General features: G+C 44.6%; 1 protein-coding gene across 5 annotated transcripts in view; it reads left to right on the plus strand.

Annotated features, from left to right (window-relative positions):
* Positions 1-25,485, plus strand: part of PAPPA (pappalysin 1) — a 228,109-nt gene that overhangs the window by 130,154 nt on the left and 72,470 nt on the right. For all 5 annotated transcript variants that reach the window (XM_073313934.1, XM_073313936.1, XM_073313935.1 and 2 more), the window contains 3 exons: positions 526-722; positions 23,805-23,918; positions 24,146-24,281. In XM_073313934.1, the coding sequence (XP_073170035.1) occupies positions 526-722; positions 23,805-23,918; positions 24,146-24,281 (447 nt within the window). The remainder of the gene's footprint in view (positions 1-525; positions 723-23,804; positions 23,919-24,145; positions 24,282-25,485) is intronic.

The raw sequence follows: 25,485 nt of genomic DNA on the forward strand, positions 1-25,485 counted from the left end.
TATCTGAATAAACAGATACATTTGGCCTTTAGTTTCTCCCTAGGGCTGTTCATTTGGCAGTGCTGACCATCACTGAATTTAGTTTTTGTCGTTTTGCAAGTGTCATTTAAGAACAAAAAAGGGAAACATTGTGGACCCAATTCTCTGTTGGCTTAACTCCATCAAAGTCAATGAAGTTCTGCCAGCTAAGAATTTGGCCCTGTAAGTGCATTTTCTTTCTCAGCACTAAGCTTTAGTAAGACCCTTTAAAAATGGATACAGGTAAAAATATGCAGGGAAGACACGGGCTAGGAAGTATCCTGGGGACTTTCATATGGCAGAAGAGCTGCATTCTTTCTTTGTTCTGCTTTCTTAAAATCATATCATCTTGCACTGCTAAATGACCACTGCCATTACGGCACATGGACCTGGATGGGGGATGCATTACCACTTCCTTTGCCTGGCCTATTGTGACCCAAGCAACTGGGGACACAGGTGAGTGTGGGAAGTCCTTAGTAATTATTCCTCTTTGATTTCTCACTGCAGACGAGCCCAGCAGGTGCTACTTCCATGATGGTGATGGGGTATGTGAGGAGTTTGAGCAAATGACCAGCATCAAAGACTGTGGGGTTTATACCCCCAAAGGCTTCCTAGACCAGTGGGCTTCCAACGCGTCAGTCTCTCATCATAGTGACCAGGGGTGCCCAGGCTGGGTGGTCATTGGTCAGCCAGCAGCAACTCAGGTAAGAAAGACCCAAGCCCTCTTCACCTGCTGTAAAGCTAAGTCCAACAATGCAAAACTTCCATCTGTAGATCCATCCAATTAACTTGCAACTTGGATCAGGAAAGCTACTGAGGTTAGCTGTCTTCAGTATGAGTCTGCCAAGCAGCAACGAGCTCCAGATTCTGCCTCTAATGACCGGGTAGGAACTGGCTCAAACTACTGGTCTCTCTGCTTCTGAATCCTATCTAATAGTGGCCAGTATGTGCTGCTTCAGAGAAAGAACTCTGCAAGAGGCCATTGTAAAATAATCTGCCCGCAAGGAAGGTTTCCTCCTAAAGCCCATTCGTTAAAGTTACCTTATGTACCAAAGCTTGAAGATTTATATCCCTTCCAAAGCATTTGTTTATTCATATCTATTGCTTGTAAGGCTGGATATTCCTGTTATCTGTATTGATATTGAATCCTTTTTGGAATCTCTTGACTTTGATGCTATCTTGTGGCAATGAGTTCCAAAGGCTAACCGTGTGTTGTATGAAGGAATATTTTCTTCTAACAGTTTTGAATCTGTCACTTTTCAGTGTCATTGAATGTCCCCTCATTCTTATTTTCTGAGAAAGGGTGAACAGTGGGGATCAATCGATCTGCTTTGTACCATTCATTACTTTGTATACTTTCGTCATGAGTACTTCTCTAAAGTAAGCAGCTCCTCACTACCTGTTCCCCTGGTAGAACTACCCATGATTATCTAGAATGGGTCATGGAAGGGCAGTGTAGAGGGACGTGTAATGTCAACATATACAGCAAAAGATTGAACTGTGAATTATACATTCTAAACACTTCCAAGAGGCCTGCAAGTGAGAATAACTTTCACCAAACCACTTGGTCCAGTTTATATTGTACATGAATCTGTAACCAGTTAGTGACAAAGTCCACTCCAAAAACATAAAGTGCCATTAGTATTGGGTTAGTACCATGGCAGCATCAAGTTTACTACCAGCCTAGGATTGCATGTGGTTGCCTTGTGGTTACCTGTTTGATATGATCTTTTATTCTTTCTGTGCACAGGTGCCCCTGCTCCTCCTCCCTCTCCATTCTCTGTGCATTAGAACATTCCAAAATGCATGGCCTAATATGCTTCTGGCACTGCTCAGTGTGCGTGTCCCCCAGGCACTCTATCCCAGCTGAGGCACTGCAGGATAGCAGATCTGTTTTCGTAGTGTACTAATACAAATACACGTAGGCAGTGAAGTAGGGGACATACGATCATGCTGTGGAAAAAAACCCTACTGTGTGGCCACAAGTCAAGCATGTTTGTTGTACCCAGCTGAGACGAGGTTGTCACAGCCTCATGAAGAAAATATACATACGGGAGGGACACTGTTGCATCACACAGGCTCAATGCATGTAAACATGTCTCCCCCTTGTGACTGGCCACAGTGCCCCTAAGAGCTGACACTCCCAGATAAAGGATGTTCCTTTAGCTCAACAGGTAGGCCTTTGTACTTTTGGTGCTTAAGGGCCCAGGGTGTGTCCCCATTAACAACCATGGAGTCTGTATGTATGTGGCCATGTTCCCATTGCACTAGTGCATTAAGTTCATTGACCTTCTGAAGTTAAAGACATATGTGTATGGCGCCATTGTTTTCCACATGACCAAGGCAGCTTCATAACTTGCAGAACAGCTCATTACATATCACCGTGGAACATGTAGACCAGGCAACGAGGAGTCCGGTGGCACCTTAAAGACTAACAAATTTATTTGGGCATAAGCTTTCGTGGATAAAAAACCCACTTCTTCGGATGCATCTAAAGAAGTGTTTTTTTTACCCACAAAAGCTTATGCCCAAGTAAATCTGTTGGTCTTTAAGGTACACCGGACTCCACAGTCTGTATCCACAAAAACAATGACACGGCTACCCCCTGATACTTAGACCAGGCAGTACGCCATCAGCATCTTAACAAGAAGCCCTGACAGGGTGAAAATTAACCTAAGACCCCCCTCTAATCACTGCATGTGACAATCAGTGGAGCGCTGACTCCTCCAGCTTCATTATCTGCCCAAAGCACCCAAGCCTGTGGCTTCTTTTTCCTACGGAGATTACTGGTGGAAGGGATGCCTTTCCCCATCAGAACAGTATTCAGAGTTGTGTGTGTGTGTGTGTGTGTGTGTGTGTGTGTGTATTTTCAGTTATAGTTTTTCATGGTGTTGTAGTCTTTTGCTTGAAAATAAAAAGGCATTTGTGCTGGCTTTTCCCATCTGAATCCCCTGAAATGAGTGTGGCACATGATAATACACAAAATACGTAAGCTCACTGTTTGCTAACTATCCATGCTTTCCGTAATTAAAATGGCACTGTCAAGGTGCTTTAAAAACATTTTAAGTACTTTCTTTTTAAAGTCACTTCGGGTGTTTCTCCCCCTCTCCCCCATCTTTGGATATTTGAAATTGTTTTCTCACCACAACTTTATTTCTGTCCGAGGCTGCTCCCGAGCAGCAGTTTGTTCACATTAGTTAGCTACTGTCATGTCATTCATAAGTCTTGGGCTCGGTGTCTTTCCTTGATATTGTAGAGTGGCTTCTGAGTATTGGCCTGATCGCATTTGTTAGCTATTCTGGGTTCGTTTACAAGCAATGTACTGAGCCCAGTTGCTTGCTATGGTAGGGCTGGTTGTTCATGAGAACTGTATTGCACAAGTTTGTTTGATGTTCTAAGATTACCCGTGGGACTGGATTGCATGTGTTTTGTTATTGTAGGGTTACTCATGAGTACTAGATTGATAAATATTGAAATACTAAGAAAAAAAGAGAAGCTACAATATCCAGTCTGTTTTTTGGATATCCAGTGTCCAAAATGCTTGTAAAGAATGACACCATCTTGGCACACAGGTATAAATTTGAAAAATGGAGAGGCCAAACCTCCCCTCACCTTTTAAGTAGTCACACTTTCCACAGAGGCAAAAATGATAGACCGGCCACTTCTATTTTCCTGGCAGCCACTGTTCAGAGCTGATTAAGAAATATTCTCAGAACTAATAATGTCACATTTAAAGCCAAATTGGACCAGTCAGCAATACTGCACAAATGCCAAGCTACTTGTACCTACACCGTATTTTCTTGATTTCTAAGTTCTCATCCTCTGATGACGTTTCATGCAGGGGCAACTAGTTATCCGTCACTGATGGACAAGGAGTTTCTGGGCAACCTACACACTGTCGGGCAACTCTTCAACCTACAAATCTTTCAGTAGGTTTTTAAGGATCTTCTCTTTTCCATAAATGCTTTGAGAATCATTATCCAGGCACATGCCTTATGCATGTGGTGTTTCCTTGGAACTTTTCGTGTGCTGGAGGTTGCTGAGGCTGGTGTCATTCTTTACAGGACCTGGGCTAGATCCTCAGCTAGTGTAAGTCAGTGAAACACCACGAACAGCAGTGGAGCTAAGTCGATGTACAGCAGCTGAAGATAGGACCCCACGTCTGCATTAGCCCTGTTTTTTACAATTCCTTATTGCTGTCACTGTAGGTGATACTCTAGTGGGAGTGCTAGTGTGGCCAGGGGTTCTTTAATCACTGTGCCATAGAGACCTACCTTGAGAAGGCTAGAACGTTTTCCATACTGGAAGCCCCTGAGAGCCCCCTCTTCCCATTTAGCTGGCACCTTGCTGGGTCCCGTTTAGAAATATGGGATGGCAAGATTAATGCATCCCCCAGCCCGCACACTAGTAACCCTTGCATTAGACGACACAGTGGTTAACATGCCGGCTCTCCCAGTCCACTCTAGGACCTCTGCCACCGCCACCATGAGTAAAGGTGCACCAGTGGAGAGTTTTAAGGAAGAAAGTCTGCTGTGGACTAGACAGAGTGCGAATGGGAGGCCACATTGCTTTTCACTGGGATTTGAGGAGGCAGGTTTGGCTAGAAGGCTACATATTCGGTCAGTGTTCTCATTGTGCATGTGTTTCCCTTATTTTCCAACAGCACCAAACAGAGGGGTTTGTTTGTTTGTTTTTAGAGCAGGTTGCATCAAATCACACTCTTGTGTTTGGGGGGGTGTTGTTTTGTTTTTGTTGTTGTTGCTTTTTAGAGCAAGCTTTCGGCACAGCTTTGCCTTTGCTAATATCCTTTATGGGAAGTCCACACAAATGCTAACAGGCTGGTTTCAGGAAGGATTGTTTACCTTGGAGATCTTCTGAAGGGAAATCCACTGTTTTATGAGCGAAAAGCAGATGGAGCGCTCGCGTGTGTGGAGTGACCACAGGGGGCCTGGGAGGCCATTTCGCCTCACCTCTGGTTGGCATCGCTCCCACTTGTGGATGGCTAACTCTTTTGTGGTTTAATTCCCATTGAGCCGTTAAGTGGTTTTAATAAAGGAATAAAAAGAGAATCTTTGGATAGCTTACTATTGCACTTACAGCAAGCCCTGCTTGTTATTATCCCACTTATATCAACATGGCGTGCAGGACCCAGAAGCTGATGTTTGCATTGGCGACCTTCAGTGCCAGCCCCTAAATAGCTTAGCAGGCCTTGATTGCATTTCCTCCCAATTGTGCAGAAGCTGATTACAGCAAGTCACCGTGTAAATATTCAGTTTATGTTTGCTGCTGGTACCTGTGTTGTCCCCTGGATGGAAAGGAAGCAGGGCTCAGTTGTAACTAATCTAAAGGAGATTTTGTATTGAGTCTGCTGGACACAGAGAGACCCTGTGGTTCTTTCTGGCTTTTAAGCTCCCAGACTGACTCATATACCCTGTGCTGCCTAGGGTCACCACACAGGGACTCCCATTGGAGTAAGAAGTCATGGAAAGGGACTGTTGTTCTGTTGTTACTTCTGTACCCTCTCTCAGTTCTTACACTTCTACAAACCCATGTGTATAAGCAATAAGCACATCACTCTCCCTGCTGCAAAAGCCTTTCTAGAATTACAGAACCGCTGACCTGCTGATATTGTGTGTGCTAGGAGAGAGAGAGCCCCCTGCATAAAGGAAATAACAGCACTGCAAAATGGGGATCTGGGAGGGTGGGGGGAGTAGAGCAATTACGGTAATGACATTGACAAGGATGAAGAATCCACTCCCAGGTTTCTGCCACATAGTTTTATTTCAACAAATAAATATAGCTCAGAAGAGAATTCCCCAAAGATCTGGCAATGCCAATAAATATAATAATCCTGGATGGGGGTGGGGAAAAGAGGAAACCCGCCACTTCCTTTGAGGTGACCTGCTTGAGAAAAGGGAAGGTGTCTGTCTCTTGGCCCTGCAAGTGGCCGTGTCCGAATTTCCCTGTTAGAAGCCGCGTGCTCCTGCTCGTCAGCAGTGACATGTCTGTTGTGCTTGGATTGAGAAACAATCCCCAGTTTTAATAAGATGATTTGCTTTGTAAATGTCTTGGTTATTGATAGCACATCCAGGCTTTGAACTGCTGGCCTCTTGGTTGACACAGAATCCTGCTAAGGGTATGTCTACACTGGAATAAAAGACCCATGGCACAGCCGTGGCTGGCCCAGGTCAGCTGACTCAGGCTCATGGGGCATGGGCTGCAGGGCTAAAAATCTGTGTAGACGTTTGGGCTCAGGCTGAAGCCTGGACTCTGGGACTCTCCTCCCAGGGAGCCCAAACAATTTTTATAGCCCAAGCCCGAGTCAGCTGAGCTGGGCCAGCCGCAGGTGTTTAATTGCTGTGCCGATATACCCTAAGAGGAACCATTAGTCGTGGAACCATGACTGAGCAGAGGCTGTGTCAGGGTTCCTTCCCCACTCTGAACTCTAGGGGACAGATGTGGGGACCCGCATGAAAGACCCCCTAAGCTTATTCTTACCAGCTTAGGTTAAAAACTCCCCAAGGCACAAACTTTGCCTTGTCCTTGAACCCTATGCTGCCACCACCAAGCGTTTTAAACAAAGAACAGGGAAAGAGGCCACTTGGAGACTCTTCCCCCAAAATATCCCCCCAAGCCCTACACATCACATTTCCTGGGGAGGCTTGAGAATAATATCCTAACCAATTGGTTACAAAATTATCCAAAGACCCAAACCCCTGGATCTTGGAACAATGGAAAAATCAGTCAGGTTCTTAAAAGAAGGATTCTATTAAAAAAAAAAAAAGAAAGGTAAAAATCATCTCTGTAAAATCAGGATGGAAAATACTTTACAGGGTATTCAGATTCAAAACACAGAGGATCCCCCCTCTGGGCAAAACCTTAAAGTTACAGAAAACAGAAAGGTGAGAAAACCTGGATTTGTGCTGGAAATGGCCCAACTTGATTATCATACACATTGTAAGGAGAGTGATCACTTTAGATAAGCTATTACCAGCAGGAGAGTGGGGTGGGAGGAGGTATTTTTTCATGCTTTGTGTGTATATGAAAAGATCTTCTACACTTTCCACAGTATGCATCCGATGAAGTGAGCTGTAGCTCACGAAAGCTTATGCTCAAATAAATTGGTTAGTCTCTAAGGTGCCACAAGTACTCCTTTTCTTTTTGAGAAAACAGAAATAAACCTCCCTCTTAACACAGGAAAAATTCACATAAAACAAAAGATAAACTAATCCGCCTTGCCTGGCTTACCTTTACTGGTTGCAATATTGGAGACTTGGATTAGGATGGGTTGGAGAAGATGGATTTCAGTCCCAAGAGAGATCAACCACGTAAACAAAGAGCACAAACAAAACCCTCCCCCCCCCCCCCAGATTTGAAAGTATCTTGTCTCCTTATTGGTCCTTTGGGTCAGGTGCCAGCCAGGTTAGCTGAGCTTCTTAACCCTTTACAGGTCGCAGGATGTTGCCTCTGGCCAGGCGGGATTTTATAGCACTGTATGTAGGAAGGTGGTTACCCTTCCCTTTATATTTATGACAGGCTGGTTCTGGAAAACAGTGAGCTGGGTCCTAGTTGCTTTCTGTTGCAAAAGAACTGTCTGTTTCTCTTTCAAGCCTATGCTCCGCTCATGTAGATGGATTTCTAGTACTGATCTTCCTGAGTGCCTGAATTCGGTTCAGTAAGTCCTTAAAACCAGACCTTGGCCCAGAGTCTACTGACCAGATAACTGGGTCCCTGGCCTAAAGGCTGTTTTGTCTTACGCCATCTGCCAGTGGTTAGTCCAGCAGCTCAGATTAACTTAACATAGCAGCATTGTGGCCAGACCCCTTTTTTCACCAGCCATGCACCTGCACCAGAGCCAAGAATGGTCTGATGCAGGACCTACTACAGTGGCCATATGCCACCCAAGCTTCCAGCACTCCAAGGGAATCCTCAGTTGGCCATTGATAGCAGGTTTGAGTCTGCCAAGGAGCTGGCCTCTTGCCACTGTGCCAAACTGGGCTGGAAATCTCAAAAGAATGATCTTTCCCAGGAGACCTCTGGCACTTCCACTCCATGGCTCAATAGTGGCACTTAGTGCATCATTTGAAGATCTCAATTGCTTTACAAATATGAATTAATTTAGCCTCATCACAGCCCCACTCTGAGATGGGGGGTTTCTTATCAGTTTAACAGATGGGGAAATTGAGGCATAGAGAGTGAAGTCACTTGTTTAAGGTTACCCGGCAGGTACACAGTAATAGAACCCAGGCCTCCTGAGTCCTAGTTGGTACCCTGTCCACTGGGCCACACTGGCTAGGATTAGACTGTCCTGCTTCCCAGAACTAGGAAATTCAGAGGCCCTCATAAATGAAAGACGTTATCCTGGTATTTTCAAATCTTAAAGAAAGGTTGGTTCAAATTCGTGGGTGTCTGTTCTTATCACCTCTCTCTGGGAAAACATGATTTTTCAGCTCTTTTGCTAAGGGTGATCAAGTGTTTTTCATCAATCTGCTGCAGTCCAACAAGTGTATCGCCAGCCACCTAGTCTTGTTGATCTTCTGTCCCCTGCTGGAGGTGGCTCATCTGGGAGGCTGGAAGGATGTCCCTCAGTAATGACACCATCCCTCCTGTGCATAACTCAGATTGGTGTTTTGAGGAAATCTACAGTTCAAAGTAAAATTGAATGAGAAGTAGGATTTCCATGTGTGCTGACCGGCATGAAAAGGCTGTATTGAATAGAGAAGATTGGAAAAGACAGTTATCTTAATGAGCAATCAGGGATTAGATAGTAAAAAGGGTAGAATGCTAATCACTTGACTGCATTCCCTGTTAGAACAAAAAGAAAAGGAGTACTTGTGGCACCTTAGAGACTAACCAATTTATTTGAGCATGAGCTTACGAAGGCTCATGCTCAAATAAATTGGTTAGTCTCTAAGGTGCCACAAGTACTCCTTTTCTTTTTGCGAATACAGACTAACACGGCTGTTACTCTGAAACCTGTTAGAACAATGGTCTGTCTCCCACTCACTTCCTTAAGCATTTATTTCATCTTTGCAGTAGTAAACACCAGCCCGCATGCTGAATGTAGTAGTCTCAGGCCAATTCCTGAGAGGAGGACAGTGAGGAAACATAGTGAGATGTCAGAGGAGATTCCAAGCTATTTTACCAAACACTGGAGGGATTCCCTTCCATCCTTTGGTTTTCAGAACAATTTTTCAAGCGCACATGTGCAAGTCATCTAAAGGAAACAGAACAGTGAGGACCAGGGGCTGGTACACTGTGTTCCCTTTGTGTACTGTTCAGAAAATAGATAAAAGAAACAAAGGATGATGCAGTGAGCAAAGCCACCATCAGAACTTGCAGAGAGGTTTAATCTGACCTTTTTCAGAAATGAAGATCAAACTGAAAGTCCTCAGGTACTGGAAACTGCTGCTGCCTGGCTAAGACCTGGAGGCATTTACCACTAGCAAAACACGATCAGGAGTCCATAACACTGGTACTAAATTAAGGCCAGAACTTGAGGGAAGGTAGGTAGGTAGGTTGTCTCTAATGAAAAACCTCGTCTGCATTTTCAGGGAACCAGTACAGTACATCATTTAATCATCCTGCCTGTTATACACACAGAGAACAGAAAACAGGCCTGGTTGGCACCCCCCTCTCATCAGGAAAGAGATGGAAAGTGGGTACCTGGTACAATCAGAGTGCTCACTAGCATAAACTCTTGTGAATGGAGACATCTCCCCTCCTTTGCTCTTGCCACTCCACCTGCTGGTCTCTGTGCCTGTGGCTGCTGTACCCTTGTGATTCGCAACGTGTACAGCAGTAAACCTGGGGTAGCTCCCCTACATCCAATCTGGATTGTTTGTTTCAGGTCTCTCTCTGTTCCGAGCAGAACGATCGGACATAAATGCATCACCACGGTCGCATTGTTCATGCATGAAGGGATCACAGCATTTCTCTTCCCGCCCCCTCCCCAACCCTCGTCTGACTCTCTCCCCCATGCAGCTTCACCGTAGTTTGCATAATTTCCCTTTGCAGCAGGAAATAAAACCTGCTTAAAGCACTGCCAGTCAATCAAGCTAGGTTAAAAATATGCTTGTAGATTAGTTTTGATTGAATTTAAAAATAATAATAAGAAGAAGATGATGAAGAGGGGTGCAGGAGTGAAGCCAGCGTGGCCTTTACTATGTAATTTGGTTTCATGTTCTGCACGAGAAAACATGTAAAATATGTAAACAGAGCTCTCCAAGATTGTAATGTAGCTACAAAGCCACAGATACACAGACAGGCAGGGTGCTATTCTTCAGCAGAACGGAATGCCATCCTCAAAACCACACGCTCATTTCTTTAAGCCTGAAAGTAAACTTTCTCATGCCAGCAGTGGAGAATTTATGTTTTTCTTTAAATGAAGGCTTGTCTGGGCTGCTTGTCCAGAGTATTGTAGGCATTTAGGCCTACGTTGTCAGAAAGGGCCGGGTATCGCTCAATTTTTGGGTGTCCAACTTGAGGCACCTTAATGAGGCATGATTTTCAGGGGATGGGTGCTCACTCTGCCAGTGTCTGAAAGTCAAGCCACTTGAAGAGGTGTCAGGCACCCAAGATCACTTGCTGGATTTGAAAATGTGAGACCTTGGGGCCAGATCCGCAGCTGGTATAAATTGGCCTATTACCATTGGCCACTGGTTCCTCAACTCAGTGACCTAATACTGAGGAATCCAAAATTAGTGACCATGTTTGAAAATGTTGGCCTTAGGGACTGATTTTCCCTGTTCCCTTTGAAGTCACTTCCTTAGGAGTGTTGGATGCTCAGCAGCTCCAAAAAGCAGGCTTAATTCTCCACTCAGATAAATGGCTGCAAAGCCCATTGGTATCAGTGGAAGCTGTGCAACGTATCTGATACCACAACTAGGCCTTCAGGACCCAGTTTTCAATCATGGATGCCTAAAGGTCATGTTCGCAAAAAGAAAAGGAGTACTTGTGGCACCTTAGAGACTAACCAATTTATTTGAGCATGTTGTGAACTTCTCACTCAGTGCTGCTGTTATTGACACGAGCAGTCCCACCGTCTGTGTGTGTGGGTAAGAGATGGTGGCACACATTTCAGCAGAACATTTTGGTCTCCTTCCCAGCTGATTTCAGTCGGATGGCTCCTGTGCATAACTACTCACAAATGTGAGTAAGGGGTTCACAGCATGACTCTAAGTTGTTATAACGCTTTGCACTTCTAGCAGAGGTGACTTCACTATCACTTGTTAATTAATCCTTACATCACTCCTTTGAGGCAGAGCAATAATGAGAAAATTAAGGCCCAGAGTAGAGGTGACATGTTCACAGTCATGCAGTGAGTCTGAGCCAGGCATTAAACTTACATATCCTGATTCCCAGTGGCATGCTTGAACTGTGGCCATAAAGAACGCATGCTTGTGAGCAAGTAGGTAAATACACATACAAAACTGGTGATCACCTACGAAAGTATGTATATATTTGTGCATACAGGGAGCTGGTTGCACATGCACATTATTTGTGAACTCAATTTGCACATCTCAGGTTTAAAGATGTGGCCTTTGCTTCCAATATAAATGAAATGTGTGTGAAGGTTTAACTGTGCATGTGTTTTAATGCAGGCCCCAGAAGTCAAGGAATAGCAGATTTTCCAAGGTATTTAGGTGCTTAAAGAAATGCATGTTAGACACCTAACTCCCATTGAGTTTCAATGGGAGTTAGATGTCTAACCTGGTTTGGAGCTTTGAAAATCCCACTAGACACCTATCTGCATCTTCAGGCACTTCAGTACCTTTGAAAACCCAGCCTTCAGAGTCAAGTAGCTCCCTCCTTGATACAGACCTGCACTATTCCCAACCATAAACTATTGGAAAAGAACAGTATTGGAATATGGAGTTTCTGTTCCATCCCCGGCAGCGATTTCTGAGAAAGGCTGAGCCTGCCACAGCTGTGAGCAGTCCTACTCTATCTTCTGAAGGGACTATGCCTGAGAGAGACTGAGACTGCGGTAGCTGTGAGCTCTCTCTCACAGAGTTCACTCCTGCTTTATTCCCTACTGTGACTTCTGTTGGGAAAGACAGGGACTGGAATAGTTGTGAACTCCCTCACTATCCTGGGAAGTTCTAGGGGGAAATATTCCAAACAGTCTTCTGGTTTCATTAATCAAAGTTTGAAGCTCATCAGAGCTACCGGAGCTGTTCTGCAGCCTGATAAAAGTGAGGGGCTTTCCCAGACACCTGCAGTAAAACTTCACTTGGATGCAGATGTGAACGGTTGCATGCCAAAGGAAGCAACTGGCTGCTGCTCTAGGAAGGGTCTCTTTGGATGGTCCAACTCATTTATGTGGCGGCAGTTTTGTTAGTCAGCAGTTTTCGTCCGATCGCCAGAGAAGCCCTGGGAAGCGCGTGTGCTCTTTCCGGTTTACACCCCACAAGCCATCCTTTCGGGTGCTAAGAAAAACAAGCCACAAGACCATTTAATTTCAATTTGTGCCTGCTGACGTATTGCTGGATAAGTGAGATGAGGCCAAAGTACTTTGATTGTTAAAGTACAAATGTATTCCTCTCCCCCGCCCCTACCACTGCTGCCCGCCAGGGTATGTCTTCTCTATGTATTTTCTCCCTGGATGTTGTAGCCAATTGAAGCCTGGTGACAGGCCAGAGCAAGTGTGTCCCTCTTTCCTGATACCCTTTAAAATTTGAGGCATATTTAAGTTCTCACATACCCAGAGAAAGTAACTGGGCATTTGCCTCCTTTCCTACTTGAGTATTGCAGAGAGTTGGGGGTTGTATGTCGTTTATACAATATATTGTCTTGGTAAATAACCCTACACACCACTGAAAAAACATGATTCTAACTCTGAAAACAAAAGGCCTGGAAACTCATCGTTTTCAGCACATGAAAAGGTTTTGTTCTTTCAACACGCAGATGTTTTTAAGTGAAAAATCACTCCTTTGACCTTTCCTGAATGGGACCATGTGGTCAGAGCTGACATTAACTGCTGCACGACTGTTGGTTGTACCCACAGGCTAAGCTTATACAGAAACTTTCAGAGAACACGTGGAGCACCTTTCCTGTCTCATCGTAACCCTCAAGCTGCCACTGATGGTTCTGTGCACTTGAGCTATTAAGGGAAAGAGATTGATGGCCAGATAGCTATTTAGGGTCCAGAGCTCCAGTCCTCGAAGCCAATGGGAGTTCTGTTTGACTAAGTATTGCAGAATTGGGCCCTGCACTTTTACTTTACTACTTTAAAAATGTATCTTAATTTTGTTTTTGTTTGAAATTTTGCTCATTGTCTGGGTTGGTTCAAGTGTCTTTGTTGCCCAAGTATCTTCTTAGTCAGTATGTTCTTACTATGGGTAACTAATATTCATACTAGAGCTCCTTTTGGATGAATTGTTGTTGCTGCCTGTCTTTCTACAGCTGGATGTGTATTTGATCCATCCAAGTCCATCTTTGCTATCCTTTTGTGTGGGGATAGGGAGGGAAAGTTGTTGGGTAGGTTTTAACAGGCCTGATTCTGCTCAGACTTGCATGAGTGCCTCAACAGTGTCACTCCATCGAATCACTCCACTCCAGGACCATTGAGATCATTTTTTTGCCCTTCTGTCTGCCTAAATTCATGTCACTTTTCTCTGTTGTTGGCAACTTGACTTCATATTGGCACTTGATGCCAGATGGGTTCCTCCTTAAAAGACTCTTTGCTCTGCCCAGTGTTCGTAAAAGCCTGTTGAATGAGGTTGTTTGTCTTTACAGTGACACTAATACCACAACCCCAGAGAGCTATTACACAACTGTTTTGCCATAGGCTGTGCTAGCTGGTCCAATTTAGAGACATTTAAATTGGGAACCCAACTGTGCCAACGGTGATGTTCTGGCTAGTGTCTTTTGTTTACCATTGCCTCCTTGTGGACAGGATGTAAAATCTGCTAAAGCACTTAGCAATCTATGACGACTTCACACTTTTGTGAGCGGTGGTGTGAAAGGTGGATGCAAGAGCTACTGCTGCTGAGAGTTAGCTGAGAATTTATTTTCATTTTAATGGGAGTGACCTGAGGTTTTTGAAGCTAAAGGTACAAAGGTCCTACTTTAAGCTGTATCCTACATGCTTCATGGCCTTTTTATGTATATAGCTGGCATTTGTAATCTGTTTAGACATTTGAACCAATGCCCTTTCTTAGTGGAAAACAGCCATTATTTACCCTCTAGTTACCAGAACTGTCACACTAGAACAGCTCCTAACAGCGCTAGCATAGGTGATGCAACTATTTCAATGCAACCGCTTTATTCCAAAGTACTGTGTTAAATAAACAGTAACCCTGTGATATATATAAACAGGAACACATGGCAAAATTGTGTTACACGGGATACCCCCATGCTTCAGATGAGTTCAGATTCTCTGTTGCTTTGCACTTTGTGCCATCATTTACTTACACCTACACTCACTTTGCACTAATGTAAATGATTGCATAAGGTGCAGGGTACTAGTGCATCACACTTGGGTGCCTCTAGCTAACCAAGAAATTCTGGCATGTGGCATAACTGAATTTATTAAACAAGGTTATTGCAATTTTAATTTTTTTAGTGACTGAGTAGGGCTGAATGAAATGTTTGCAATGAATCTCTGACTAATGCAAAATCACCAGGTTTGGGGTTTTATTACAAATTCAGAACTCAAATGAGCTTTGCTGAAAGGTTCGGCAAAGATCACTCACCTCTTGTGAACACTTGGGTGTGGATCCAGGCCAATTTGGGCCCGGTTCTGAGCCAATCTGGACTAAGTTATGGTTTTGTATTGATACCAGATGAAGTTCATGGTTTCATGTGATTTTGATTTGAAATTCATTAAGTTTTTAATGAATTTGCTTTGAGTTTGGGGGTACATTAGAACCAGAAAGACAAAGCAAAGCTCAGAATGTGCAAACCAAAATGGATTAAAAAAACAAACACAATGTTCACACAAACCTTTTGGAAGTGAAATAACCACATTTTACATAAGGCCGTAATTAATAACACCTTGAGTCATGTAGTTATTTCAGACACTCTTACAGCCAGGGCCAGATCCTCAGCAGATGTAAATCAATATAACCCCAGTGGACTTCTGTGAAGCTACACCACTTTACAGCCGTGGAGGATCTGCTAATTAGATACTGCTTTTTCATAATCTCTATTTATATACAGTACACTTCATAATGCCATTTTCCCATAAGAACAAATACTATCATTGTTGTTGCTGTTAACATAAAGGGCACTTATCCACATCTCAGTTACACTAGTACAATTCAGAAGTCACTCCAGGGAAGCCAGTGCAGTAACACAACTCTGAAAGCAATGCAAGTGAGACCCGTAACAGTGTTTGAACATGTGTAAAGATCACATTTCAATTAACCAAAAAACAAAACAAAACCCTGCAATGGAAAACTGGGATTCATCACTAGGAAAACTGCTAGAATATGGATCAAAGGGGCAATCAACCAAGACAGCAGTGAGAGTATGTATTGACAGACCAATTGCACAGTAACTTTCAAGCCACAGATGCCATCGGCTGCACCAGATTCAAATGGAAACTATTCTTGTTGAGAACTGGCTCAGCAGTCTGGTGCTAGGACTTTGTACTGCTGTGCAGAAGACATAGGTTTGATTCCCAGTCCCAGTGCCAAATTCAATTCTTAGTTACATTGGTGAAATTGACAGATGAAATTTCATCTTGCTCCTGAGCCAACAGAATCTGGGAGTAATATAGAATCAGTGTGTTCACCCAGAGGGTGGAACAGCCTCCAGTGAATTAAGCGGACTGTTGATGAGCTGCATACAGTTCTTTGGCGCAAAGGACAGTGGCCATGCTGCGGGTTTTTCTCCCTTTGCCCCAGCTCTGTGAAAACGCAGGGGAACGTACAAGAGAAATAGGCCAGGGTAGCACAGATTTGTAATGGACTGAATAGTCTGAATAAAATAACCCTCAATCTTCAGCTGGAGGTTTACAAGCAAACTAGAACTGAGCCTTTGCTGACTTTCTATGATGTTCAGATAAACTTTGCCTCAGTACTTCTTAGTTCAGAACAGGACAAGAACTAAAGGTTCTCCTCACCAGGAGAAAGGCTGTTCTTTGGGTATTTCTGGACTGGAATTGAAACTGAATTGCTGGGTACCTCATGAGTAAGCCTGTTCCTGTGAGATTGCCATCACAGCTTTGCAGACTCCTGAGGTTTGGATAGTTCAGATAAACTGCCAGATTATTGGGTGTTTGTTTGAACCCAAACTCTGACCCTTTTAATGATTCACTCATCACTAGTTTAGACAGTTTCACCTTCCTGTAACCCACAAGTCCCATTTCCTAGCTTAAATGAGGAGCAAAGAGCAGCAGTTTGGAGCCTTTAGTACAGACTGGACCCACTGTGCAGTAGTAGGGAAATCATGTCAGGTATATGTGGCAGTCATCCTGGCTTTAGGTAATAAGCAGGCAGGAGCCTTTCTGAAAACTGTCTGCTGCATCTGTGTGTAGCTTTATTGGATGAAATTAATCCTAGGTCAGTAAAAAGACATATATACTGGAGAATATGTCCTCTTGGTGACTGCGGAGGACAACCCCCAATTCTGACATCAAAGGGTTAAATATTTCATTTTGGAGGGATATGCAACGATGTTTTTTAAGTCTGCCTTTGAGATTCTTTGGCACCGCTTTTCCAAAGCTGGCCTGCAGACAAATTTGCTGGGGTGAATGTAAAGAACATTCTGCAGTGAGGCCAGCTAGAAACTTTAGGAATGGAGCTGGTTTTTATTAATTATTATTATTATTATTTATTTGTGGCAATTCTTTCGCTAGCTCCCAAAGGAACCGAATGCATCCAGTTGGTCCTTCAGCAGGTCATATGTTGATCAAAAAGGTTTTCCTGCCCTTTGCAATCATTATATCTGCTCAGCGCTGGGTAAACCAAACCGCTAAGGACTATGTACTATACAGCAAAGAAAAACCCATGGCTGGCCCAGGTCAGCCAACTCAGGCTTGCAGAGCTTGGGCTGCAGGGCTGTTTCATTGCTGTGTAGACGTCCAGGCTCGGGCTCGAGCCCAAACTCTGGGACCCTCCCACCTTGCAACGTCACAGAGCCCAGGCTCCAGTCCAAGCCCAGATGTCTACACAGCAGCGAATCCACCCTGCAGCCCAAGCCCTGCAAGCCTTGAGTCGGCTGGCATGGGCCAACCACGGGTGTCTAGTTGCTCTGTAAACATACCCTAAGTTACCAATAGTGTGCCAGGTGTACAACGACTCGGAGCCAAGTGCTAAAGGCGCTTCAGCTACTAGGCCTTTTAGTCACTAACCCTGGTGGGTCCCAGTAACCACTAAGAATAAGTCCACGCTGCAGTTAGAAGCCTGCGGCTGGCTTGTTGCTTGCTGACTCAGACTTGCAGGGCTTCGGCTAAGGGGCTTTTCTTTGCAGTGCAGGCATAGCTTAAGACCCATGGCTAAAGTGAAAGGGTGTTTGACTAGGGCTGGCAAGAAGGGGAAAGGTGGCAGGTACTGTAAGTACAGAGGCTTTAACAGTTACAGTCTAAAATGAGCAATAGCCGTTCTTGTTTGGGCCCCTGGGCTGTCCAGTCAAGGGTTTAGGCTCTTCAGGGCTAGTCACTGGGGATGTCTTCTGCAGTCCAGTTTCTATGCAAAGCGAGTAGGAATCATGGAATCATAGAATATCAGGGTTGGAAGGGACCTCAGAAGGTCATCTAGTCCAACCCCCTGCTCAGAGCAGGACCCATCCCCAACTAAATCATCCCAGCCAGGGCTTTGTCAAGCCTGACCTTAAAAACTTCTAAGGAAGGAGATTCCACCACCTCCCTAGGTAACGCATTCCAGTGTTTCACCACCCTCTTAGTGAAAAAGTTTTTCCTAATATCCAACCTAAACCTCCCCCACTGCAACTTGAGACCATTAGTCCTCGTTCTGTCATCTGCTACCGCTGAGAACAGTCTAGATCCATCCTCTTTGGAACCCCCTTTCAGGTAGTTGAAAGCAGCTATCAAATCCCCCCTCATTCTTCTCTTCCACAGACTAAACAATCCCAGTTCCCTCAGCCTCTCCTCATAAATCATGTGTTCCAGTCTCCTAATCATTTTTGTTGCCCTCCCCTGGACTCTCTCCAATTTTTTCACATCCTTCTTGTAGTGTGGGGCCCAAAACTGGACACAGTACTCCAGATGAGGCCTCACCAATGTCGAATAGAGGGGAATGATCACGTCCCTCGATCTGCTGGCAATGCCCCTACTTATACATCCCAAAATGCCATTGGCCTTCTTGGCAACAAGGGCACATTGTTTACTCATATCCAGCTTCTCGTCCACTGTCACCCCTAGGTCCTTTTCTGCAGAACTGCTGCCAAGCCATTCGGTCCCTAGTCTGTAGCGGTGCATGGGATTCTTTCATTCTACGTGCAGGACTCTGCACTTATCCTTGTTGAACCTCATCAGATTTATTTTGGCCCAATCCTCTAATTTGTCTAGGACCCTCTGTATCCTATCCCTACCCTCCAGCGTATCTACCTCTCCTCCCAGTTTAGTGTCATCTGCAAACTTGCTGAGGATGCAATCCACGCCATCCTCCAGATCATTAATGAAGATATTGAACAAAACCAGCCCCAGGACCGACCCTTGGGGCACTCCACTTGATACTTGCTGCCAATTAGACATGGAGCCATTGATCACTACCCGTTGAACCCGACAATCTAGCCAGCTTTCTATCCACCTTATAGTCCATTCATCCAGCCCATACTTCTTTAACTTGCTGGCAAGAATACTGTGGGAGACCGTGCTAAAGTCAAGGAACAACACGTCCACCGCTTTTCCCTCATCCACAGAGCCAGTTATCTCGTCACAGAAGGCAATTAGATTAGTCAGGCATGACTTGCCCTTGGTGAATCCATGCTGACTGTTCCTGATCACTTTCCTCTCCTCTAAGTGCTTCAGAATTGATTCCTTGAGGACCTGCTCCATGATTTTTCCAGGGACTGAGGTGAGGCTGACTGGCCTGTAGTTCCCAGGATCCTCCTTCTTCCCTTTTTTAAAGATGGGCACTACATTAGCCTTTTTCCAGTCGTCTAGGACCTCCCCCGATCGCCATGAGTTTTCAAAGATAATGACCAATGGCTCTGCAATCACATCCGCCAACTCCTTTAGCACTCTCGGATGCAGCGCATCCGGCCCCATGGACCTGTGCTCATCCAGCTTTTCTAAATAGTCCTGAACCACTTCTTTCCTCACAGAGGGCTGGTTACCTCCTACCCATGCTGTGCTGCCCAGTGCAGCAGTCTGGGAGCTGACCTTGTTCGTGAAGACAGAGGCAAAAAAAGCATTGAGTACATTAGCTTTTTCCACATCCTCTGTCACTAGGTTGCCTCCCTCATTCAGTAAGGGGCCCACACTTTCCTTCACTTTCTTTTTGTTGCTAGCATACCTGAAGAAATCCTTCTTGTTACTCTTAACATCTCTTACTAGCTGCAACTCCAGGTGTGATTTGGCCTTCCTGATTTCACTCCTGCATGCCCGAGCAATATTTTTATACTCTTCCCTGGGGATGCCTTCTGTAGTCCAGATTCTATGCAAAGTTTGCAGATTTCCAGGCCAGGCTCCCTTAGTGGTGTTGGTCTCTCGCATTGGGGCCCCTCTTCACCAGCTCCCTGCCCAGCTTCTGCCCTTCCAGCATGAGTCCCAGCTGAGTGTCTGACAGTCTCACCCTGCTCCACACCTGGGCCTTAGCTTCTGCTGCAACGTACTCTGTATGCAGTGCACTCTGGGTTTTTCTTCCCTGCAGCTCCTGGCTAGCCATGCCATTGCTGTTTCCAGGTCACTTGAACTTCATGCTGGTTCAGGGTCTTTTCATGGGGTGTCTGCCTCTCTTCCTACCTGGCCCACTGAGAGGGGGAATGTGCTGTGGGGAGGGGGTTGTTGGGAATCGTAGTTTCCTGCTTAGCAGATCCATCACACCTTCTACAGTTCCTGTGCAGGACTTTGTGTCCCAGCACAAATATACTTGTCACGGTGAATTGTAACCGAGGAACCCATTGTACTCATTTGGGGCTTGCTCTTTCGCAAACAGTACTGTGTTCGGCATGTTTCATCACAAAGGATCCCAAAGCAATTTTATTACTGTAGTCCTACAAATAGGAATTGCTTTGGCCAGTGCTGAAACGCAGCCCCCTGCTACAGCAGGAAGCAGTGGGCCCTTAACAACACACCACAATGCCACATATCAGCATTGTATACGTAAACATTACATGCACTTTAAACTGTCTCACCTGAAAGCCACCCTGCTCATTGTCACCAGATGAGACACTGGTGCAGCTCTGATGATCAGCAGCAAGGCTTGATTTGGAGGAAGTGAGAACAGACCAGATCATACACTATGGTCTTATCTATGCACTGGAGATTTGCCCTACTTACAGCCATCTGAGGCCACCTACCTGGGTAGCTGCACTGACTCAAACTCCTGGTATAGATAGGCTCAGCTGCTATTAATTGCAGATTTTTCCTTCTGTCTGTTTCAAGTAGGGGTGAGTCCCATCAGTGCAAATAGGAGCTTTGCTTGACTTCACTTGGGGGTTGCTTTGTCTGGGCTGAATGGTTGCTTGGCTGGGTTGAATGGTACACGACCGACACATGCTTGCTTGCAGAGGCAGATCCTTCATGTGTTTATAGGCCTCATCATGGTATCCTCTGAGTGCCTCTCTGTCTTTCATGGATTTTATCCTCACAGAAACCCTGTCAGATAGGGAATTGTTCCCTCATTTGTAGATTAAACTTGTTGGGCTTCTAGTAATAAGGGTCTGAAGCTAGAGCTCTTTGGTGCTGTTGGCCGTCACATACTCTGGCAGGGCTGCTTGAAAGGGAAACATGGGGAAGCTCCTAGCAAGTAATTCATGGAGATACTTTGCAGTTGCTTTGTGGCAATCAGTAATTGGCTAGAACTGAGGAAAGGATACATTCACCATGTGCATTAGAAGGACTACTGAAATGGTGAAATCTGTCAGAGAGTGGGACAGTTAATCTAATCAGGTGTTATGGCACAACCCTTAAGGAACTTGACCATACTAGGGAAATTTGTTATCAATTGCTAACTCCAGCCTTAACAATGGTACAACTCCTGCAGCCATTCTTAACACCACATGGATTAGATTTGCTCAGACCCCTGTCAATCACAGCTTTCCCCTTGATCTTTACCCCTCCCCCTCCCCCTGCAATGTTCTGAGTTGTTTGCATAAGTAGTGACAGGTCAGCCTCAAAAGGTTGGGGTGCTTATCTGAACCTTTTTCAAACTAGCCAAATCTACTGAGTCTGCAAAATTGAAGTAGAAATCTCCTAGGAGCAGACTTTCTTGTGAGATGTTAAGGATTCTGCTTATGTTCCCAGATAGAACCAGAAAGAGCTACAGTTCACAAAAAGTGAAAACTAGCTATTTAAAAGTTATCAAAGTTTTTCTGATCCTCAACAATGGTTTGTTTTGGGTTTTGTTCAAATTTTTGGTGAAGGTCTGGGCCTGTTTTTAATATTGGTTCTCACACATCTTTTAAGTGGCATTTAAAATGAGCCAAACCCCAGCTCTCCTGTTTCTCTCAACCAGCTTTTTGTGCTGATAGTTAGTAGAGAAACAAGAAAAAGAACAAAACAATATAAAAGCAGTGAGATCTTTGTTCATGTCAAAGAGTTCTATGACCATTTAAATTGCAGATGTGGGTAAGATACATTTCCTAACTGGATAGGTACAGTATTAAAATAAAACCCATGCTCCCAACAAGAGACAGGCTGCTGAAAATGCAAGAAAGGAGAATTGTGAAATGATACATGTTGAATTGTTGGACTGGATTTCAAATGCCAAAGATAGTTTATGTAAAGTCTTGCACTGTTGTAAAATGTAACACTATCCACTGGCTAGCCTCAATGAAGCTTGGTCCCAGTTGTTTAAAAAAAAACAAAACTAAAAATCTTCTTCCAGCCCATTAAAGCTGATTTATATTTTGTGCATAGATTCCTCAGCGCTGGGCCTTTAGGGATTCAAATTATAGAAGCTATTACCTCACTTTTGGCCAATCCGATTGCTCCATTCCCAGGCATTCCAAGCACTCTCAGCATTTGCCTGCCGAGACCGGGAACAGAGTTCGGTGCACAATTACTGAATGGACACTGTATTTTTCACTATCAAAATAGCTCTTGTAATATGCTCAGTTCCTGTTTTAAAAACAACAACAACAGTGGTGTAGTTTCAGGGAATGGGCTATTTGCAATGTATTGACTTTGGAGCTCTCCGTTGAGGCCCCACTTTTGCAGTCAGACCCCCCACTGCACCCAACGGAACATAGCGCTGCCCAATGCAGACCTCTGCACTTGTGGTCCCAATTGCAGAGTCAGGGCCTTAGACAATCGAGGTGCCTTGGCCTCCAGGTTTGGACTCTTCTCTCTGCTACCAACTTGTGTGACCATGAGGAAAACACTTCACCTCTCTGTGCCTCGTGTTCTCCAGATAATAATGTTGCTGAGTTTGCAGAGGGGCATCAGTAAAGGGCATTGAGATCCTTGAATGGAAGGCATCCTACATATGCAGTTGTGGTTTTAATGTTCAAAGCACTGCAGCTTTGCTGTTCTTCCATTCAGTTTTCTCCAGAGGCAGCACTATGGGGGCTAATAATTCACAGCTACATATATACATTTAAAAAACTATTTCACTTCGCTATGATATTGCAAGAGAAAATCCATGTCATTTCCTGAAGATTATTTTTCACGTCTTCCATACTGACTGTGCTCTGCATTTCTTATGCACTTAAATCCCTGTACCCTTCCTAGCCCTTTTCACCTGTCCCACCATTTCAGATATGCCGTATTTGTTCTTGAGCAGAATGGAGAGGTTTGCAGATAATCCCATCTCATTTTCACCTCTGCCTCACCAGGGGATGAATTATATGGGATGCTATGGGAATTGTATGGGTTGCTATGGGAATTGTATGCTATGGGATGAATTGTAGATGTGAGAAGAAGGTGATTTTGATTAAAGAAACTAATTAATAAGATTACCATTTTCCTATCAGGGCCCATTTCAGGTTAGGTTGTGGAGGCAATGCTGATGGCATGTATTTTCAATTTCACATGGTCATCTGTAGCCATCCTGAAGAGAGAGACAGCTAGTAACTGTCAGTAACATGCAGGGTTTAAATAGAAAGACACAGTGTGTAGAGAGTGCTGGCTGCATCCACAATATCCTATCTGTCTATGTATCTAAGAAGCGAAGTAGGTGACATGATATCTTCTATTGGCCCAACTTCTTTACAAGCTTTCGAACTACCCAGTCTTTTCCAGGTCCAGGGAAGGAGTGCTTCAAAAGCTCGAAAGCTGGGACCTCCACGAACAGAGGATGATCTAATAAAAGATATCACCTCACCTACTATGTCTCTCATATCCTGGGACTAATATGGCTACAACAACACTGCAAATATCTCTCCATCCATCTATTATTTTAGTATTTTGACTTCAATGGGAGCAAAGTTAGACTGGGCACTTTTGAAGACTCCACCCTTAAACAATTAATCACAAAAGGAAACTTTCTTTTGGCAAACACAGGGCCACTATGAGTCTGGTGTTCCTGTTCATGGTGTCATTGTGGAATAATCCAGTGGTGTATATGACCTAAAAATAATGATGTCTATTAACCTAATGGTATTAAAAGTAGCATTTTCAGTTCTTATGGACACCAGCACCTCTTTTGACAGTCATATCCATTTCATACTTGAATCTGAATCCATTGTTACATTTCCCCTGTGTCGGTCAGGTATGCCGAACCAAGGTGATGGACCTGAGCGATGTGGTGTCTGAGTATGCCTGGTATCCCTGCACAGCCAACTTACCATATTCCCATATGGCTCAGACCATTTTCTGGCTCAAGGTAAGAGATACACACATACCAGGGCAGTGACTTTCCTTTTTTTGTCTTACCTTTTTTGCAAAATTAAAAACCACAACGTTGTGAGCACGGACAAAAGAAGACTTTTGTGTGGTTTGTGACAGGAACTGCGACTGAAAAGTGATGCTTCAGACATTGTATCTTAAAAACGTAAAAACCCATGACCCACACCCATTCTGCGCCTGATTTGCTATGCTTCCTTCTCACAGGCATATTTTTCTCAGCCCATGGTGGCTGCTGCTATCATTGTCCACTTGGTCACTGATGGAACACACTACCTGGATCAGAAGCAGGAAACGATCACTGTGCAACTGTTTGACACCAAGAAGCAAAACCATGATCTTGGTAAGACAGTTTTGCAATGAGCTTTGCCTTTCTTCTTCCATCGGTTTCCTCTGTTTGCTCCACCCCAATTCAGAGGAAGGCCGGTACCGCTGTTGAGCTTTCCCACCAGCAGCCTGGTGTTGCTGGAGTAGAGCGCCAGCAGGAAGACGAACCCACTTCAAGCTCCAAGAGCTGGGGTTTATTGCAAGTCTGTGCTGCTAGTCAAGTATTGTCATGCCCACTGAGACTACACAGTAACTAATCACAGTGGGCTAGAATTCTTGAAGTGCTCAGCTCCCCTGTAGGCATCAAAATAAGGGCCACATTTTCAAAAGTGCTCATCACCCAGGAGCTCCAATGGGGAGGTTTTTAAAAGACCGTAGCAGGTTGGGTGCTGAGTTCTTCTGAGCTTCTGGCCCTGATGATGGGAGCTGAGCCCTTCTGAATATTTATCATAAAGCCTCTTGCTGCCATCCCTGCAGCCTTTGCAGATGGCTTTTGTTGAGGCTGCAGCCCCCAAAACCTGAAGAAGCCCGTTTGCCACCGCTGTTATCCATACACCAGGTGTGTGTGTGTGGCAGGGAGGAGGAGTAGCCTTTGCAGGTATTCTGATGGCTGGAGTACAGAGGAATTATTATTGTTGTCAGACGCTCTCCTAAATCATTCCCCCTTTTCTGGATTTTCTTACCCTTCTCTGTCTGTAGAGAGGAGGAGGAAGGAGACCAGGGCAGGAGAAAGGATATTTGACAGGTTTCCCACTCAAAATTAACTGGGCCTGAAACAAAGGCAAGTCTCTAGGGGTTCACTCGCAGCAGAGTAAACAGAAATTTATGTGGGTGACTCCCATTTAGCACTGAATGAAATGTATCCAGATAAGCCCAGCGCATTGCTCTAGCTGAGCGGGTTTCCTTAAGCAACAGTCCCGGAGTATACAGCACACCTTAAGTCAGCAGCATCCTTCTCCTTACACAGCAGAGTGACTTGTAGTCTTCCTATGGTGGCCACCTTCTTAAATATAAATGAGAAAGAGCTAACCATGGTAACTAACAGATAACATACAACTATATGGAGAGACAGACAGACTGAGAGGGCGCAGGAGAGAGAAAGGAGAAGCAGCGATCAAGGGCGAAGTTTTGCAAATCTTGCAAGAAGTTGCAACATGAGTTTGGCACTCTCCAAACTGATGCCTGCAAATCTTCACAGTCAAGGGACTCTCTTCATCATG

Source organism: Lepidochelys kempii, chromosome 16 (genome assembly GCF_965140265.1).
Source record: "Lepidochelys kempii isolate rLepKem1 chromosome 16, rLepKem1.hap2, whole genome shotgun sequence".
Lineage (NCBI taxonomy): Eukaryota > Metazoa > Chordata > Testudines > Cheloniidae > Lepidochelys > Lepidochelys kempii.